The sequence below is a fragment of the Ixodes scapularis genome, unplaced genomic scaffold (genome assembly GCF_016920785.2).
Source record: "Ixodes scapularis isolate PalLabHiFi unplaced genomic scaffold, ASM1692078v2 PGA_scaffold13__105_contigs__length_92229423, whole genome shotgun sequence".
NCBI lineage: Eukaryota > Metazoa > Arthropoda > Arachnida > Ixodida > Ixodidae > Ixodes > Ixodes scapularis.
Window position 1 is genome coordinate 4,772,838 of NW_024609839.1, and position 20,222 is coordinate 4,793,059.

A 20,222-nucleotide genomic window follows, 5' to 3' on the forward strand; every position below is an offset into this window, starting at 1 on the left:
CATCGATATTTTCCAACAGGGTGGAGACTCAATTCAGCGAGTTCAATCATACAAATTTCTTGCCGTCCTACTGGATCAATCCCTGACTTGGTCCAAACATAAAGATATGCTGGAGGGGAGAATTAATAGTGTAATTAATGTTTTTCGATGCATAGCGGGTGCAAAATGGGGAGCCTCAATTGATTCAATGCTCTCATTCCACACAGCACTAGTGCGCCTATTCTATACCTGTGTTACAGGTGCTTTCCAACACATCAGAAGCTCGCCTTACTTATATACTTGCAAGAAGTCTAAGAGTATGCTTAGGTCTTCCGCGAGCAACATCCAGTGCGCTTGTACTCGCTACACCCTGTTGGAAAATTTCGATGATGGAAAGATGTCGGAAAAGGCTCATACAAGCGTAACCGTAATATGGGACATCCTATACAAGCGAATCGGCGGATCCAGTATAGTGGATTAAGGCGGAACGATACAGGTAGGCGGAACCATACAAGCGTGTCGTATTATGGGACATCCTATACCAGCGTAGTGGAACATGTCGGACACTTGTGGAACCATGCGTGCATAACGTGATATGGGACAACCTATACCAGCGAAAAGGCGATACCAGCAGGGTGGAGCCATATGGCTCCAACATGCTCGTTTCGCCTTTTCACTGTTGTACAGGGCGATTTAGTTTTAAGCTTTACATATATGTTTAGAAAGGTCGTGAAAGCTAAATTAATGCGGCTTGTGCAGGCAAGTTATACTGCCAGGCGTGCGTAGTATAGGGACCTAATCGTAACAATCAGTCAGATAATTAAATACAATTTGTTAATTAACTTTTTAATTAGTGAAAATGAAAATATGGTTTCAATTAGAAACTTGCTGAGTCATTGAAAACCACAAAATCAACTCTTTTTTAGAAGGATATAATGCGGGGGTAGCCTTTTACGCGTTCTGTAAAAACGCTTTATTTGGACGAGTTTCTAGGTTTCAGTTTCTTATCAGAGCTCATCTCTGCGCCCAAGGTCCTGTTCCCCCTTAGACACGCAACGCACATGCGCCTTGCTTCCCTCCATCCTACGAGGGAGGCGAGGGGGCGGCTTCGCACTGCGGCCACCGGGCAGCAGGACCGCAGGTGCAAAGATGCGCTCTGGCAAGAAACCAAAGTCTGGAAACGCGTCCAAATTGCCCATTTTTTTAGAACGCCATAAAATGCTGCTCTTGTTTTATATCTTCACAAAGAAAGTTGATTTAGTGTGTTTTGATGATGCTTAGCAAGTTTCTAATTGGAACCATGGGTCTATTTTCACTGATTAAAAATTTCAGGAACATACCATACTTAGAGAGAGGCTGAAGCGGTTTTGTATTTGAGAAAACACTTTTAAATCTTCTTCATATGACCTCCAGAATCTCAAATATCAAAATTATTTGGTAATTTTATGAATCGAGGCTGCATAGAGTCATTTTTAAAGCGCTGTGAAAGCACTTCCCTGGAGAGCGACGTCACAAAAGTGGCTTTCGAAATCTTTGCTCATGCATCTTCAGCACCTATCAAAGCTATGCACACACGTGCTATTTTTTAAAAGTGCAGAAAAATGTGTCACGACTGGTGCCAATGCGGGGGAATATACCTAGAAAACTTGAGATTGGACGCGTGGCCCTTAAGCGACATGCTTGGCAGCCGAAAGGTCTTCTTACGATGTCACTATTGGTAGGATGTTTTTTTGTTTTCTCACGTTTAGTTATATCTTTGTGGAAAACGAACGGGATATTCAGACTCGCGAGATAAAACTATGCTAGAATGAACCTCCATCTAGTTTTCTGAAAGAAGACTGGCATATCTCTGTAATAAGCTGACTGATCATTACAAATTAGCCTTTTATACTATGCCGCCCTGGCCATATAACTCACGTGCACAGACCGCGTAAATGTAGCTTTTACGGCTTTTTAAAAAAAAATCTGTTAAACATACAAAAAAACACTCTCTAGAATGTCCCCCAATATGATACGATTGTATGGTTCCTTTCCCGCTTGCATTGTTCAAGAAAGACCTGTGGACATCCAGCGTTTCATTGGAATGCTGGATGTCAGCGAGTCTACATCAGTGAGTGGTTTCAAACAAGCATGATGTTTTGCACACCAGTAAGCTCTTATCCGAGGCTCACCAGGAGCACTAAGAGCAGAGGCAAAATGTTGTGACGTGGTAAATTTGGTTGCAGGTATTTATTTTTAGAAGAACCGCAAGCAGCGAAGCTTAACTTTGCTCAAAAGAAGATAATTAAAAATTCAATACTGAACAATGGTGTCCCTTGAGCTGTCAGACCAAACTCCCACTCTTGCCACTCAGGAGTTCCTAACTTGTGCGTAGAGGATCAGCACAACCCAGATTTGTGCTGCAAGCGCACCTGCAATATAAAAGTTGAATAAACACGAGATGAAATATGAGACGTTTACAATTCTCTGTAATGTGAAATTAGGGCACAGATCTTGAAGAGGAGGATGGGAGGGTATGCCCCTCCTCCCCCTCCCCTCCTCCTCTTCTGCTCCCTCCCATTTAGCAAAAAATTTCCCTGAATTTAGCGGGAAAATTCGCCCACTAAATTTAGCGGGTTAAGTTTTCCATAAAATTTAGCGCGGAAATTGATGTCATGTGACCTCAACACAAATGCAGTTTTCCCGCTAAAAGTAGCCGGGAAATTGACGTTGCATGACCGTGTAATGTCATCCATAAAAAATTCAGTTTCTCAGCTAGACTTAGCGGAATAATTAACGTCACATGACCGAAACATTCATTCAATTTCCTGCCAAGTTTAGTTGGGCGGTTGCGCCGAGGGTGGCGCCGCGAAACGCGGAAACGGGTGCTAAGAGCTGCGCTAAAAAAACTAAATGCATCCGGTGAAATAAGGTGAAAATTAGAGATAAGAAAAAGAGAAGAGAATCTAAGATACCGTTCTCAGATCCTTCCTTTTGTCCGTTCTCAAACGTTTTGATTTCAAGAAATGTTTATATCTTTATTCATACCCAGAGAACCCCTCCCAATTTCAGCATGAATGCAATAAATCAATGCAGACTAGACCTTGTAAACTATAATGCACATGAAAATGAATGTTCTCCACATAGTCATGTATGAGTCAGTGGCTCAGATGTCTAAATACATTTGTATTGAGGAACATTCTTGAATAAAACTTCTGCGCTTTGAATTCGACAGTTTGTACTTCCATAAGGAACACTGCATGGCACTGATTTTTTTTGTGACACATCAGAAACAGCAGTGTCATCCTTGCATACCTAACAAGAATTTGTATTTTTTTTTAGCATGGCATGTGCTATTTTAATGCTTATAGAGCCTCCTTTAACAAAATTTCCTTTATAGAGCTTTTTATTGGTTCTTATTTAACTCGCACGACAGATTCAAGACCTTGAATTCTCACTCGGCATCAACAGATTTATATATTAATGTAATAGTGAAACACAAGATTAATGGTCTTGAGTACGGCTCAACAACCACAGTTGTTGAGAAAAGTACTGAAGCAAACTCAATTGTCAAAATAAAAATAAGCTGGAATGTGGACATGGTTATGAATACAGTGGCAGATTCAATATGAAGAATACGTGTTAGACGCACACTCAAAAAAACCTGTTGCATCTATATTCATGCAAATTACTTCGCAGAACCCAGCGCTGCAGTCTCGGGTGCGAGTTCGCTGAATGAGTCCACTGAAAATAAGTGCAGACGGAAAAAGCAGTTTGATCTGCTACAATGAGCATTACATAGGCAGGTGACATGTCATTGTTACTGTTACAGTGCCGAATGTTTCAAACTGCCAGTCGTATCATTCTCCGAGTTCCATCCGCATATTACAGGGTTTGGCTCTCTCGAATTCTTTGCGAGAAAAATTATGAACTGGAAATGTCTAGCGTAGTTCTAGAAAAACTACTTCCAGAATCCTAACTCAGCATCGTAAAGAATATAAAAAGTTTCTAGAGATAAGGCTAGTGCAGGAGTTGAATAAACTAAATACTTAGTTTTGTGAAACCATCTTGCCGTAGTAAATGTATAAAGTTCCCCTAGGTAAAGCTAGTCATTACGGATGATTGTGCCCATCGCATACCATAAAAATATCATTTGCGACCTACAATATTTACAGACTCAACCAACTCTGAATAAGTGGAACACTTGGCACTAAAGATTGGTCTCACTATGACTGTCTGCAAACATCCACATAATAATTTCCATAAACCTATACATTTCAAGAAAATATTTAGAGCGAGCTGTTTAAACTGCCATAACACTTTTTAACACTAATAGAAAGCCTGTAGTGGGCCACAACTTAAGCAGTTTTTACTTCATTATGAAGGGCAATAACAAATATGTGAAGCTTAAAACTAGGCCTGCACTGAATTGCTTTCTTAAGTTGAACGTGCTATGCTCGGTTCAATATATTATCTTTGCAGAGCTGACAATGTGCAAGTTCCCATTTTTTTCACAGTTCACATCTCCCGACTGCTGGGTGGGGTAGCTACATAAGATTAATGACACCAACGTAACAGAATGATTATTTTAAGAATTTGGGTATGGCACTAGCGAAGCCATCTGCGGGAAGTTATTTCTGTGACTCCGTCGAACCTACATCCGTGGGCTTTAAGTTCACATGTGAATCATGTCTGCAGACGCCTTTTTGTAATTGGAACTCCATCCAACCCGAGATTTGAATGTTTTTTGCATTTTAGGCTTAGTAGTGCTTTTGCTGTTTCGCTTCAAGAATAGGTAAGAATGCTTATTTCGAGTAGCATACCTAACACTTGGTGGCATGAGGACTCCCTTGTCGTGGTGCTAATCGAAAGTCACAGGCAGGGAGATACTGTGATGCTCTTGTTGCTGGGATTACCTCCCCCATGGTCCTGGCCGGACCACAGAAGATTGAGTCCAAGCTTGTGGCCACTAGGATCTGCAGATCTTGAGGCAACCAAGTAGCTGGAAATAAAAACAAATCACAATCAAGTACTTGGCAGAGCTACATTAGAATGGCTAGCATATTCTTTCATGATCAGCACATAGATCCTTTTGTTCTTATACTTTGTACTTGTACCTATTAAAAAACTGCTCCTTCACAGCCACAGTCATAGACACACCCCAGGACAAGGCCACACAGGCCTTGAAATGATGGGTACCGAATTAAGGCGAATGATCAAATGCATTCATTTAACCCTCTTTCACCCCAACCTGGGAGATTTCTGTCAAATATTCACATTTAACTCTAAAGACTATAAAAAAAACACCTACTACTGCAATGCAGAGCCGTATTGGGGAGGAGGACAGACCGTGACGCCCCAAGCGGTTAACCTAACAACTACACGGATGGGGACAACAAATACAATGATGCAGCGTTCGGCCGACATAACCGAACGCGGCATCAGCGTTCGGCTGGAGTTCGTGTTCTCCGGCGAAGGGGAGGAGGGGCTCTTTTGTTTCCACTCGGCCTGCATGAACAATGCAGCATGCACGATGCCAGCTCATCACAAAAGCCGAAGTGGGTCAAGCTCGCATTCTCCGAGGACAGATCCGGCGCTTAACGTCGCTTCGTCAATTGTTAGTATTTTTTTTATTAAACTGCGCCCCGCGCTCTATTGTAGAAGATGACATGGCCATGCTCATAAGGCCTGTCGGCTTGTGCATAGGCCTTGTGTTGAGTAAACACCAAGCGTGGGGAAAACAGACGGGTCAGAGCGCCCCCTATAGTTCGATCTCCTGCCCAATAGTGGGAGTTTAGCCAGTGGGTGTGGTGACAAAGGTGCCGGAGAGGAGGAAAGGGGGGAGAGCGCCCAAGGAAAGAGAGAGAAGGCAGCAAAAAGGAGACGACCGCTATTTTGACGCAACACTGTTGGCGCGGAGCACCGCTGAGGCTATGTGTCGTCTGCTACTGGCTTAATTCATTTTTGCCTTTATAAAAGTTTGCGTTTAAACATGGAGAAACTTCTTTCTTTAGGTTTTTAGGCCACCGAGGAATAACACTATATTATTTTATTGCCAGAGCCTGCCAAATAAAAGCAAAGGGCAGGTGTCTGGATAGAAAGAGTTTAGTTGGCGCACCAAGAGGCTAACCAATAAAAATGGGTACCACTCTGCGCAAAATGCCTAAAAAGCGTGCATCTCTACTTGACACTAACAGCGGCACACACTATCTATTTTACTGACTAAAGGGTACTAGATCATTATTTCCACCTAACTAGTCAAAATACATATTCTTGCCGACTTGCTTTTTAGGAAAACTTTTAAATTTACAAGAACTATTAAGACAACGGCTAAAAAAAAGCAATGGCAAAACCAACAATCGAATTCGCCTGCTCTCCAGTAGCACGACATCTATAGAAGGCAGACCTGCAGAATGAACAAGCAGTCTAAAGAAGAGTATGTCCCATGTATAATTTGTTTCCATGCTGCAAAGCAAGTGCTGGAAAGAGGTTTCACGACATTAACAAAATTTCTTGCAATCAGTTGAGAACAAGTTAGAGCAGTGAACTTGTCCTTGCTCTTGGCATAACATTTTAGTGTTGCCCATGGAAACTCAAATAAATTTGTGAATAAAAACAAAAAAGACTAACCTTCATAAAAAAATCTAACTTTCGCAAAGAAAAGTTATCTTGAACAAAATATGCGGGATACAGTTGTACAGCATCCATTTTTGTGCTGAACCAATTTTGAGGCAAATCTGCGACAATGAAAAGAAAACGCCTGAGTACATTAGGGAAAGACAGAAAGGATGCATACCTACAACAAAAAAATTTAGAACGACCGCGGGCAGGAACCTCTGGTGAGGCTCTCGGAGTGACTCCCTGCAATGGGCCTGCGCAGACAAGAGAACAAGATCGGTCAGAGCTTGCAGCCATAAGGTGCTTCATACCATGAAGTTCCAGAAGTAGCTGCAATTGGAAGCAAAGTGCATTTCATTTCTCTGCAGAATGGAGAGTTTAATAGCTAGTATGCATTCATAAGGTGATACTGTCACGAATGCAGATTTTTCAATGCAGCACTATATCACCAAATTGTTAACCGTGCCGGGCAACACTAAAAACCGGGAGCATTATTCCAAACTATCTCATTTTAAAGTTAACCACGGCAGAAGCTGCAAGCCATGTGACCTTCTAGTTGGATGCCATGGTACGTCGAGCTTATAATCATGTCTCACACTGTTTTTGCTGCAATGGCTTGTAGTGTCAAAAGTGGTCCAGCTTAAAGAGCTGCAAAGTATAGACGTCTGTGAGTGGGGCCCTGACCTAGTCTTGAGCTACATTGCGAGGAAGGACGTTTCAACCGGGATGTTTGCTGTCTGCATCCACACGACCAGCTTGTGCACAGCGATTGCTCGAGCCGAGTACATGTGCTCGACAGTGCCATTATGTGACAAGCAGTTTTATGAATGTTAAACATGACTGACTTGCACAGAGACTGCATCTCAACGACTAATGACTTGGGATACCTAACTGAATACTGATATATTAACTGAATGCAAAACAAATTACCTGGCAGGCATTAAATTTATCAACAGGGTCGGTCAACTCCGCATTAAGTTGGAGTCGATGTGTCAGGCACGTAGCCAGGATTTTGTTTCAGGGGGGGGCCCCCTCATAACAAAACGCTGTATGAGGGGGAGAGGGGAGAGGAGGACCCATGCAAAATGGAAGGTATCGGGGGGGAGGGGGGGGCCGGCCTCATAAGCCTCCCCCTGGCTACGTGCCTGCGATGCGTAATAGGACAATACAAACAAAGATATGCCTTACAATTCCTTTTGCACCCCCAAAATGATGTGTTTTTGAAGGTAAGATACACAATGTTCTTGATTCAGAAAGTGCCTCAGCTGTACAAATGCATATGCAGTAAGGGCACTCGCCAAGCCTATTCTCCTCAGCTCTGTGCAGGTTAAGCTAAGTTAGAGTATAGAGGTACACGCTCACTGACAGCATGAAAAAGGCAGGGAGAAGTCTCCGTTGTTCCACCACCAGCCCGTCTGCTACCTTCGATGACGTTTCAGCGCCTCATGAGCCTGGAGCAAGCACATCTGTCCAAAGTGGGGTGAAAAGCACAAGCACGTGCTGGAGGACGCCCAGCCATTCTCTTTTTGTCATCGGCTATTTTACATATTTTAGTGTGACATATTTTTAAGTGAGAAAAAGTATTGCAAATATGCAGTCCAACTTTGACCATAATACAGGAGTCTAATAAAGATAACAGTTGCCATTCACCATTTTCCAAATAAGTGCTCCCACCTATCGGAACATCTACACATGTGGTGCCTGAGTGGGTTCAGGACTGAGACGCTAGAAAATGAAGCGCTCACAAGGCTTGTCTGGCCCTTCCAACCATGCGGGTACATTCATCGCAAATCCCAGATTTTTAGACAAAATGATTTAGAATAAGCAAATCTTGTCTACGCCCGAGGTAGAACATTGAATTGTGATTCCCCCATATTGTGCCAACCATCCTTGAACCTGCGGTACCACCTGCAAATGAACTATGTTGTGCTGCGGCACGCATCCATGCTGCCTGCTTGAGAAGAAAACCACTGCTCGTGTTGAAGACGACATCCCACAATGTACAGGCAACAATGTTTAACGAACTAAAACAAAATTGATATCATTCAATAGACACAGATAGGCTTACAAAGTGTCGACAACATGATTGTTGTTGTTGGTTTTACTCCTGCATACAAACACACGTGACTTCCTCTTTCCTCCGATGTACAGTAAAACCCCCTTATCTTCGTGGCCCCTATTTCTTCTCGAATCGGTCACAGAGGACATAATCGCAGCCACTGAATTCTGCAAAATTAAAGGCCGCGAAAATTAAAGGTTTGCCAACATTAAAGAATTTACTGTTCTTCCTTTGTGTCACATGATGTTAACATTTCAAGGAGGCTGAAGGTATTGGTTTAAGAAAAAATTGACCTATGAAAAAAAAAATGCCCTTCTCCAGGTTAGGCACGCGAGGTTCTTTTGCACTACCTATAAGGCGGCAAGTTTGTTTCGGCAGAGCTTTTGGTTAAACGGAGTCACAAAAGTAGCTATACTTGGAGTCAACTATTTTGTGCTGCATTATAAAGCTAGAGTAAATTCCACTGTGCTTCTGCACAGCACTGTTTGTTGCGAGAGCATATGTGGTTTAGTGTTGCATCCCATTTGCATGATCTAGAGAAACTAGCGCTGACAGAATTGAAGCACTCAAAAAAAAAAACAAAAAAAAAACAGCCGACTGTGGAAACGTTGAGAGATGCACACATGCGAACTGTGCATTTCTTAAAAGTGGATTCGAGCAAAGGTGCAAAGACAATATGTATACTTACGGCGGCCATACTTGCCTTTCCCAAGCATGACCACTTTTCCCTCGGTAGCACCATCCAGTAAGCACCAGCAACACGCCCATGAGACGCCGCCGACTCATGGATTGAATGACGACCCGCCTGAGGTCTTGGGAGGAGATCCGGAACACTGCTTTAGGCCAGATGTTGTATCTGGAGGGGGCAGGGACTAAAAGTAAAAATTAACAAATTTATCTGAAGCGCTACATTCCTATAGCATAAACTCTAGGATAGCAGTTTTTTTTTTTTTTGAGGTCAGTGATGCATTTTAATTAAACACAACTGGTTGGTTTATATGATGAACCAGCAGCCCCTATTTTCCTTAAGTGCAAAGGAGTGTCTAACCTTACGTCCGACGGAACCCGAAATAAAAATTAAAGTTACGCCCAACGTAACTGTCAAGCATTCGAGTTGCGTCCGACGTAACCCAAAATAAAAATTGAAGTTACCGTATGTAATCGAAAATAGGTCGAACCCTATTTATTGGATCCACCAAGAACAAAAAAAAATGCAAATATAGGTCGACCTTTTTTTTATTTTTAAGAACAGGGGAAATTTTGGACAAAAGAAAGAAAAAAACCTTTCTTTACATCACTCTTAGCTAAATCACGGGGCGATGCCAAAAACTTCATCACCGTCAGAACTTCTGGACATGTTATCATCGTCCGAAGCTTCGTCAGCTGGGTAGACATCCTCGTAAATTCGCAGCAATACTTCACTGACACCGTTGTAAAATGACGACAAGAAACGAAAAAAGGTGCGAAGCGACCGAAGACAAACTACAAAGACGCAAGCAAAGCCGCCGTGTCGCCATGAGCAACACGCGAGCCGAGCTGCCTCAAGCAACTAACAAAAAAACCATCTTTTCTTTTTTTTTCTTTCTTTTTTTTTGTGCGCGTTTGCGAGGATGGAGGGTAAAGTGCATGGCGCATCGCGTTCCTCTCCTTACCCGTTGCCCAGCAAGGGCAACGCTAGAGGCGCGATGTCGTAATCCGACGCCCGAGGGGTGCACGCGATATCGGCACCGGCCACCGCGGGCGGCCAGCCATTTCGGTTACCAAAAGCTTTTTGAAACAAGAAGCGGCGCGGCCCTACGGCAACGCCGGCTCGGTGACTCGATAGCTTCATGCCTCCGGTAGGGTCGCAAAATTTGGTCGCGAATGTAAGTGTCGAAATTCTTTAATCACAATTTCCGAAAAAAAAAAATGTCGACTTATATTCGAATAAACACGGCAGTCAGCCACGCGACGAGACACACATTATGAAAGCGATTGGTGCGAGCGACCAAGGCGATGAGCGACGTTTTCTAGAAGCCCAAAAACCGAGCGGCGCAAGCAGCGAGAGTGAGAAATCTTCGGCGCTCGGCGCCAGCTCTCGTAGCTTCTCGCCGTCGCTCGTCTCGTTGATCGCTATATTGCTAACATGCCGTTCAGAAAGGCGCTCTAAGTGTTTACCATCACATCGGGACCAGCCTCGCATCCAACCGTAACCAGTCTTGACTTTTTTTTTTTTTTAGCCGCCCAGGTAGAAGTTAACATCGTACATACACCGTTTTCAAGCATGGCTCCCCGTTCATTGCTCGATTTACATTTTCGGCAAATGACCGCAATGAAGCACAATTATTCTAGTTCAAAATTGTCACGAACACTTGGCACGCATGCTTATACTGTAGCGCACCTAACGTAATTTAAAAGTAGAACGAAAACGGGACGAGATTCGCTTACCGCTTCACGCATCCTAGGCCTTCGGCTCCTAGGCCTAACGGCCGTACCACTTGGAAGTCGCCTGCGGTCCGGCGATCGGACGAGTCGAGCCGGCCTGACGCAGGCTGACCACGCCTGGTTGAACTATGAGAGGCGCGGTCCAGTTGAGAGCCATAGACGCAGTAGAAACGGACCGCAAAACATCTGTCCCGTAACCGTAAACGAGCCAACGACCCCCCACACCGCTCTATCTTCGCCATCTCCGCGACGACCGGAAGTGGAAGCCGCGAAGTTAGAAAAGCCGCGGCAGCGGAAGCCACTGGGCGGAAGCTTTAAGTTTCGGTTTCGCTTTTCTCCAACGCAGGCTACTGTCGCTACGGTTTCGGGCTGGTGGGTTTGTCGGGTTTGTGGCTGGTTGCGACGACGCGAGGGGCCACGAAAAGACGCCAAGTTGGCCGAGTACGAGTCACGGCCCACGATACGAGCAACGGGCCGTTTGCCGCTGTCGACCGGCGATGCGGTATCCGCGGCTTGGTGTCACGATCGGTTTGTTGCCGTGCACGTTGACTCAAATTCGAAGTTATGCAGTTCCGTTCCGGCACCAGCCGCACCACGTTTTCCGGTGCATCGCACGTGGAGGCCTTTCGACGCATTCAGTGAACGTAAAGTTCGTGCCCGCTGTCTTCGGTGCTGTGGAAGAAGTTGGGAGACGGAAGGCGTTTAGGGCTCCAGGCCGGGCGGCCGGTTCACTCTGAACGAGAGGCGACGTGTGTGTGCACGTTTTGAGGAAGCCTCCGCGTTTCGCCGCGCTAGACCTCGCCGATCGCGACCGGACCAACCGGACCCCGAGTCCGAGAGGCTCTTGCGGAGTCAGGAACTGCACCGAGGTAGGAGCCGCTCGTTCTGCGCTACCATGCAGTGCTGTGCAGTGCTCGGAGCTCTCGGTGTCATTCGTGGTTGCACTGAAGCCTTTGTGACCCCTTCGGACGCGCAAGTCGTACTTCGCAAAGGTTTGGACGGGGCCGCCCTCACCGAGCAGCTCCGCTATATTCCGCTTACTTATGATCGCAATAAAAGCTTGCGTTCTCGGGAAAAAAATTGCGGGACCGCTCTCCGCGCCGCCGACGAGGTTGGCAGCCGCCATGTTCTCAGCTGTTCACTCGCTCCCGCAGCGAGCGCCTTCCGATAATCCTCCCCGTTCCAAAATGCGATGCGCTTTGCGCACATGCCGTTTACATGACCGGATATTGAATGCGGCAACTGGATTCAATGCGACTAAGTCGCATTCGTGTAAACGTGGCTTATGTTCTTTTTCGACATGTATGGTGTATGTAACGATAGCGGTGGTGAACGATGGACGTTTTTGTTGGAAGATGGCGGTCGTCTTTCTCCATGTATGATTTGGTTATACCGGTGGTCCTGTGGTATAAGCGTTTTGTTGGAAAGACGGCAGCACCTACGTCATCGGACGCAAAATCATACCAGCCACACCGAATCATATCGGCAAGCAAAGTGGCTGCCAGTATAGACAGACCCGGAGCCATAGCGGTGCCGGTATCTCCAGTTATGCAGAACGCCAAACCAAACTAGCTGCATGCATAACACAAAGAAATTATGGTGGTGTCGTACCAGAACTGTACAAGCAGCAGGTTTTTTTCTTGTACGTTTTTCCAATAGGGACAGCCAAAGAACCACCAGTAACTATCCTAAGCATTCAGGAAGTATGCCGTAATTTGTTTAGACTTTCTGGGCGGCCCCTTTTTAATAAAATTCTTTCTCGCAAAGGGACGAACTTTCTTCGAACATTAAATTTCGTGCCCCTATTAATCCCTGAACAAGCACACTGGGTTCAGGACATTCATAAGCCACCATGGAAGCTACCATTACTATACGTCCACATGAACATTCCAGGCATGGAAACAAAAGCATCGGTAAATACACACGTTGCAAGGACATTGACCCTTGCACATCTACAGGAAAGATACGACGACAACATCCACGTGTATACCGACGGATCAACCAAGGATCAAGGATCAACATCAGCATTTGTGGTACTCCAGTTCAACCATTCGTCATCCTTTCCGTTGTCACATCATACTTCTTCAACTACCGCAGAATTGCATGCTTTACTCGCGGCTGCAATATACATCAAAAATAGCTCGACAGCGAATTTCTGGGTTATATGTACGGACTCCAAGCCAGCACTACAATCCATTAATACCCTGAACACTCGCAACGAAAATATGGCTCTTGTGTACCGAATTTGTGAAGAACTTGGGGAAGCAACAAGGGTTGGACATACGGTACATCTTCATTGGGTTCCTGGACATAGCGGTATTTTAGGAAACACCCAAGCTGACCAAGTGGCTACGGATGCATATACAAGCAACAACGTCCAGCTCACACCTTTTACAAAAAGCGATGCCAAGCGGTACATTCGTTGTCTGAGAAACATGATGTCCCCTGACACGTGGCTCAAGAGCATCTCGGAACAGAGCCTACTCCTTCTAATTGATCCAGACCTTCGGTGCCCAGTCCATAATTACTTGAGCAGACTTATTGAAACACTAATTCATCGCCTACGACTAAATGTTGCGTACACCGGCAAATTTCTTTACCGAATTCGACAGGTGGAAACACCGAGCTGCAGGTGTGGCCACCCCGTGGAAGACGTCGAGCACATAGTAATGGACTGTCCCAGATACGACCAGTGGCGAACTCGATTACGAGTGGGACTAAGCATACTCGACAATCGCTCTTTTTCTTTGGCCAAAGTTTTAGGACCTTGGCCCGACTTAAAAAGCCAGAAGAGGGCATCAGCTTTACTACGTGATTTTTTTACTGACACAAAGATAGTTTACAGATATTAGGTATCATACGAATGTCAAAACACCCACAACGCGCCCTTAAAAGATAAGTGCGTTTTTTTTATAGTAAGTTTATTACTATGTTACAGTAATCTATTGTACATATGTACAAATGTATTTATTGCGTAATCGCTTCTCTCACCGTGTATTTTGTTTGTTCGTGTACGGCAACTGAGAGTATTATTCATGGTGTTATCATTTTATATTTGGATGTTATACATCATTCATACTGTATGTGGTGATTTTGGGGTCAACAAGGTGGGAGCAAGAAAATGAAGAAGAGAAAGAGACAAGAGCGAGCAGTTTACACTAGAAAAGAGACTGAGACGAGAGACGAAGAGGAAGTACAAAACGTTCTCGGGACGGACAAGGCAATCATCAAGCTCACGGGGGCGAAGGCTTGCAGCTATACGCAAGGTCTTCACCCCACGTCGAAGTCTTGCAGCTTTACGCAAGACCTCGTTCCGCCAAGACGGCACAACCAAACCCGGACTCCGCCGCTGCACCAGCAACGAGGAAATGAACTCTGATGAAGCTCGCCGCATCTGTGAACTGTAAGACTTCCATTAGTATATCGTTTCTTTTTTTTCCCCTTTCCTTTTTGTACTTATGTTATTCGCACTTATATCTTGTGCTTTTCGTTTTAATCATTGTATTACCTGTCGAAATCTAAAGTTTATTTTTCTTTCTATCAAACTGGTCTCGATATCCTTTCTCTTCGCGTCGCATACCTGCGAGAGTGAAATAGTCCACTACATTTCTGGCGTCCGCGACAGGACTGCTTTTAATTTCCACCTCAAAGAGCTCCAACTCGCTAGTGTCCGCGTCGGTTGAGAATGGATCTTGAGAAGTTAACGGTAATTGGTAAAGAATTGGGTTTCTCAGGGGCTTCGCTAAAGCAATGGATAGACGAAGAACGCGCACGCGAAAGAGAGGAGCGTCTAACAGAGCGAGAAAGGGCTCGAGAAGTAGAAGCTCAAACGAGTGCTCGTTTAGAAGCAGAACGCACTGTGCTAGAGCTGAAGTTGCGGTTACAAGAGCAGCAAGGAGGATCGATCACTCGGGTTCCAGATGCATCTGATCAGGGTACGTCTCCTAGTGTCGCGCAGGGGTATCGGAGTCCACATAAACTTATACCCCCCTTTAACGAAAGGAGCGATGAATTGGATGCATACATCCAACGTTTTGAGCGGGTGGCAACAAGTCAAGAATGGCCTCGGGAAAAATGGGCCTTGTCCTTGAGCCTATGTTTGAAAGGGGAAGCGTTAAGTGTAGTAGGACGCATGGCTGCCGACGATGCCATGGACTATGCTAAACTAAAGCAGACTCTCCTCCAACGATTTCGCTATATTGAGGAAGGATATCGTGTCAAGTTCAGAGAGGCGAAACCAGAGAACTCCGAAACGGGAAGACAATTTTCTGGTCGTCTATTAGGTTATTTTGACCACTGGCAGGAGATGGCAAGGACGGAGCGCACTAATTGCGCACTTCGGGACAAAATTGTCTCCGAAGAATTTCTGAACAAATGCCACGAGAAACTAGCAATTTTTATAAAGGAAAGGGGCTGCCAAGGGCTCGACAAGCTAGCAGAAACTGCAGACCACTACCTCGAGGCCCAGGGGTTGGTCAACCTCGGCAAAAAGAAAGAAGAGACTGACAAGCCGACAGGGCAAGTTAGGATGTCTGATCCTCAAGGTGCAAAGAGAAATCTGCAGTGCTTCCTTTGCAATAAACAAGGCCATCGGGCAGCAGACTGTTGGGCCAAATCAAGAGGACCCGATCAGAAGACGAATTTCTGCTGGAAATGTCGCAAAAACGGGCATAAAGCTGAGGCTTGTCCGAAGAAGACAGACGGTGGTGGACAGGCGTCATGTTCTCTGACACGTCGGAAAGATCGTAATGTCTACGGATCTGGAAGTCGTCCATCCAAACGCCTTGCTGGGAAAGCTGAAGAGGACAAAACGGGAACTGACGTGCAAGCAGACGGCATGCCCACGGCAACAGGACTACTCGAGGGTCATCAGGTCACCGTCCTGCGAGATTCTGGGTGTAACTCGGTCATAGTCAAGCGGTCCCTGGTTCCTGACGTCAAACTTACAGGACGAAACCGCGTTATCTTCCTGCTTGACCGGACAGAATTGTGTCTGCCTGAAGCGGTGGTTGACATTGATTCCCCCTATTTCCAAGGCAAGGTGACAGCGACCTGTATGGAAAACCCTCTCTATGATGTCGTTTTAGGAAACGTGGATGGTGTGCGGGATGCCTCCGATCCTAACGTTATATGGAGTATTCAGCAAGACACGCCTCTTCAAGGAGAGGGGACAGCTCCAGTTATTGAGGCAAGCGACTGTGGCAGGTCAATAACTGAACCAGTTCTCATTGAGACGGGCCTTTCATCGGCTGCCACAGAGCCAAACGAGTCACAGGCCGGGGCCGCAGCTAAGCAGGCCTCCCGAAACTCTGGTAAATTACCTGTGGCGGTAGTGAATTCATTGGCCATCAACTCGACGGAGCTGAGCGCCAAGCAGAGAGAAGACAGTACTCTCCAAAGATGTTTTGAAGCGGTTGGGAACAAAGTTGCTACAAGATCAGCTGACATTGAGTTCACACTAATCAACGGAATTTTGTTTCGACGGTACAAATTGCCATCAAAGAAGGAGATGGAGCAGCTCGTTGTTCCAAGCGATCTCCGGGACTTTGTGCTGAAAATGGCACACGAGGGAATTCTCGCTGGACACCAGGGAATTAAACGCACGACAGATAGAATCCTCGAGGAGTTCTACTGGCCAGGAGTTCAAGGAGACGTTACTCGATTTGTAAAGTCGTGCGACACCTGCCAGAGAACTGTCCCAAAGCACCTAGTAGGCCGCGTACCTTTGGGCAACATGCCAGTCATCGAAACACCATTCCAGCGGGTCGCCATCGACATTGTGGGACCCCTATCTCCAACATCTGAGAAGGGAAACCGCTATGTACTCACCATGGTTGACTTCGCGACGCGCTACCCTGATGTGGTTGCGTTGCCAAGCATTGAAACGGAGAAAGTCGCCGAGGCTTTACTAGAGATGTTTTCACTTGTGGGATTTCCCAGAGAAATCATTAGCGATCGCGGCAGATCGTTCATGTCTGGGCTCATGAGGGAGTTCAGCCGGTTGCTTTCGCTTAAACATATGCCAACCACGCCGTACCATCCTATGGCAAACGGCCTTGTGGAACGTTTTAACGGCACGCTGAAACAAATGGTCCGACGAATGTGTCAGGAAAGCCCCAAGAGCTGGGACAGATACTTGGCACCACTGTTATTTGCATATCGCGAAGTGCCACAGACCTCCCTCGGGTTCGCACCTTTTGACCTACTGTACGGTAGATACGTCAGAGGACCCATGGCCATATTAAAAGAGCTCTGGTCAGGGGAGAGTATCGACGACGAGACAAAGACTTCGTACGGCTACATGGTCGAGCTTCGGAAGCGCTTAGACGACACGTGCCGGATAGCCCAAGAGCAGCTCAAGAAAGCAAAGATGACACAGAAAACCTATTATGACAAGAAGACAAGGAGGCGCCAGCTCACTGTTGGAGACAGGGTCCTGCTCCTTTTGCCATCTGACACCAACAAGCTGATCCTGACCTGGAAAGGCCCCTTCACTGTCTTAGAGAGACGAAATGACGTTGACTACGTCATCGACCTTGGAACAAGAACCAGCTTGTTCCATATCAACATGCTGAAAAAGTACGAAGAGAGGACAATCGTTGATCAGACACCTCAACGAGCTTCGGTCGCATTCCATGATGGGAATGTTGAGGAAGAAGACCTCCCGTGTGCAACACTGCAACCAAACGAAACTTATCGAGACGTGAACATATCAAGGGAGCTGACTGCCGATCAACGAGCACAAGTTTCCAGACTCCTGACAACATACCAAGAAAGTCTGTCAGATGTCCCAGGAAGGACCCACCTAGTAGAGTGCAAGTTGAAAGTCACGACCGACACTCCTATTCAAGTCCATACCATTCTCCATCCAAGAAAAGGTACAGGAGGAAGTAAAAGAAATGCTACAACGGGGCATCATTGAGCCCTCCGAGTCACCTTATCAAGCACCCATCGTGATGGTAAAGAAAAAAGACGGGACAATGCGACTCTGCATTGACTTCAGACAACTTAACAAGGTCCTGATTCCCGACAGTGAACCTATCCCAAGAGTGGACATGATGTTTGCAAAGTTGGGAAAAAGCCGGTACTTCTCGAAGTTTGACTTCTCTAAAGGATACTGGCAGGTTCCGATGCACGAAGATTCAAAGCACATGACAGCTTTTTCTTCCACGTCTGGATTTTATCAGTTTCGATTTATGCCCTTTGGCATCAAAACAGCACCAGCTGTATTCACCCGGCTTATGAGAAAAGTGGTCCAGGGGGTCTCGAACATCTACCACTACTTTGATGATGTCCTCATCGCCACGGAGTGCTGGGAGGAGCATTTAACGACTCTGGAGTTGTTCTTCCAGCGCGTGAAGCAGGCGGGTTTGACAATCCGTCCCACAAAGAGCGAAATTGGTTTCGCATCTGTCAAGTTTCTTGGCCACATCGTTGGACATGGTCTCCTGCGCCCTCAAGTCGAGACCCTGGAGAAAGTTCAAGCTACCAATCGACCCGAAACAAAAAAGGAAGTGCGATCTTTCCTTGGCCTTACGGGCTACTATAGGGATTTCGTACCCCAGTACTCTGAAATCTCTCACCCACTTACGGAGTTGACACGTAAAAGAGCACCAAACAAGGTGCATTGGGGGAAGAGCGAACAGGCGTCTTTTGACAAACTAAAAGGACTACTGTCCAGCCAGCCCATCTTAAAAGCCCCAGAATTATCAGAACCTTTCGTGTTGCGCACCGATGCTTCGTCGAGAAGTATTGGAGCCGTACTCATGCAGCGCCATAATGATGTGCTTCACCCCGTATCGTACGCAAGTCGTCGACTGCTGCCACGTGAAGCTGCCTACTCGACAGTGGAACGAGAAGCACTAGCCATTACTTGGGCGGTTAAGAAGTTTCACGTGTTCTTATTTGGACGACCATTCATTCTGCAAAGTGATCATCAGCCCCTCGTTTACATCAATTCTGCAAAGCATGTAAACAGTCGCGTATTACGTTGGAGCCTAATGCTGATGGAATATGACTTTACTGTTGAGTACATTAAGGGTAGTAACAACGTGGGCGCTGATTCCATGAGCCGCATGTCTGTTGCTGAATAAGATTTTTTTTTTTGTAAAGGAACAATATCACGAATTTACTGAATTTTTGGAATTGTATGTGTGCCCGGCGGTGCTTATTAAGTGACTTTTGTAAATGTATGTACTTTTGTGTCTGTCAAAAGTGATGTGTTTTCAATGTGCATTGTGTTGTGATAGACTGCGAACAATATGACTTCAACGTGCTAGAAGTTGTTTCAGCTGAACAACATTCTCAAGTGGGGGGTGATTGTGGTGATTTTGGGGTCAACAAGGTGGGAGCAAGAAAATGAAGAAGAGAAAGAGACAAGAGCGAGCAGTTTACACTAGAAAAGAGACTGAGACGAGAGACGAAGAGGAAGTACAAAACGTTCTCGGGACGGACAAGGCAATCATCAAGCTCACGGGGGCGAAGGCTTGCAGCTATACGCAAGGTCTTCACCCCACGTCGAAGTCTTGCAGCTTTACGCAAGACCTCGTTCCGCCAAGACGGCACAACCAAACCCGGACTCCGCCGCTGCACCAGCAACGAGGAAATGAACTCTGATGAAGCTCGCCGCATCTGTGAACTGTAAGACTTCCATTAGTATATCGTTTCTTTTTTTTCCCCTTTCCTTTTTGTACTAATGTCATTCGCGCTTATATCTTGTGCTTTTCGTTTTAATCATTGTATTACCTGTCGAAATCTAAAGTTTATTTTTCTTTCTATCAAACTGGTCTCGATATCCTTTCTCTTCGCATCGCATACCTGCGAGAGTGAAATAGTCCACTACACTGTACATTACTTGATCTGAAGTAGCTGGTCCCAGGATATGGGACCAAACTCTTCAACTCATCAAATAAACATTGAATTGAATTGAAATCACCATTTCCCCGTTAATAAGAAATTACATGTCCACCCTCTATCACAAAAACGACTGTCATCCTTGGCCCCTCAAAGTTCAACTTTCATATTGCATTGCCTTCCTCTCTGCAAGAAAAAAACAAAATAAAGGGGAAGAAACAATTTTCTGGCTAGGGACTCTGATGCGTCGTAAGAACAAGGAAAATGTACAATACTGGAGGTTTCCAAACACACTCTTCGTGGCATCCTT

The 20,222-nt window shown here is 45.7% G+C and overlaps 2 protein-coding genes across 2 annotated transcripts in view; both read left to right on the forward strand.

Annotated features, from left to right (window-relative positions):
• LOC115318152 overlaps positions 1–13,911 on the forward strand; it is a 37,037-nt gene extending 23,126 nt beyond the window's left edge. Inside the window, exons 2-3 of the mRNA XM_040211871.2 lie at positions 240–351; positions 12,719–13,911. Of these exons, the coding sequence (XP_040067805.2) occupies positions 240–351; positions 12,719–13,911 (1,305 nt within the window). The remainder of the gene's footprint in view (positions 1–239; positions 352–12,718) is intronic.
• An 833-nt stretch (positions 13,912–14,744) lies between these two features.
• LOC120841038 lies at positions 14,745–19,703 on the forward strand. Its single transcript, XM_040211870.3, has 2 exons — positions 14,745–17,835; positions 19,591–19,703. The coding sequence occupies exons 1-2, from the start codon at positions 14,745–14,747 to the stop codon at positions 19,701–19,703; spliced, it is 3,204 nt and encodes a 1,067-aa protein (XP_040067804.2).
• Positions 19,704–20,222: the final 519 nt, after the last annotated feature.

Bases quoted from the DNA above. Each gene is read 5' to 3' on its own strand.
- LOC120841038 (XM_040211870.3), top strand. From the start codon at position 14,745: ATGGATCTTGAGAAGTTAACGGTAATTGGTAAAGAATTGGGTTTCTCA. The intron at 17,836-19,590 runs GTCTGTCAGATG...GAAGTCTTGCAG, and splicing joins CCTGACAACATACCAAGAAA to CTTTACGCAAGACCTCGTTC.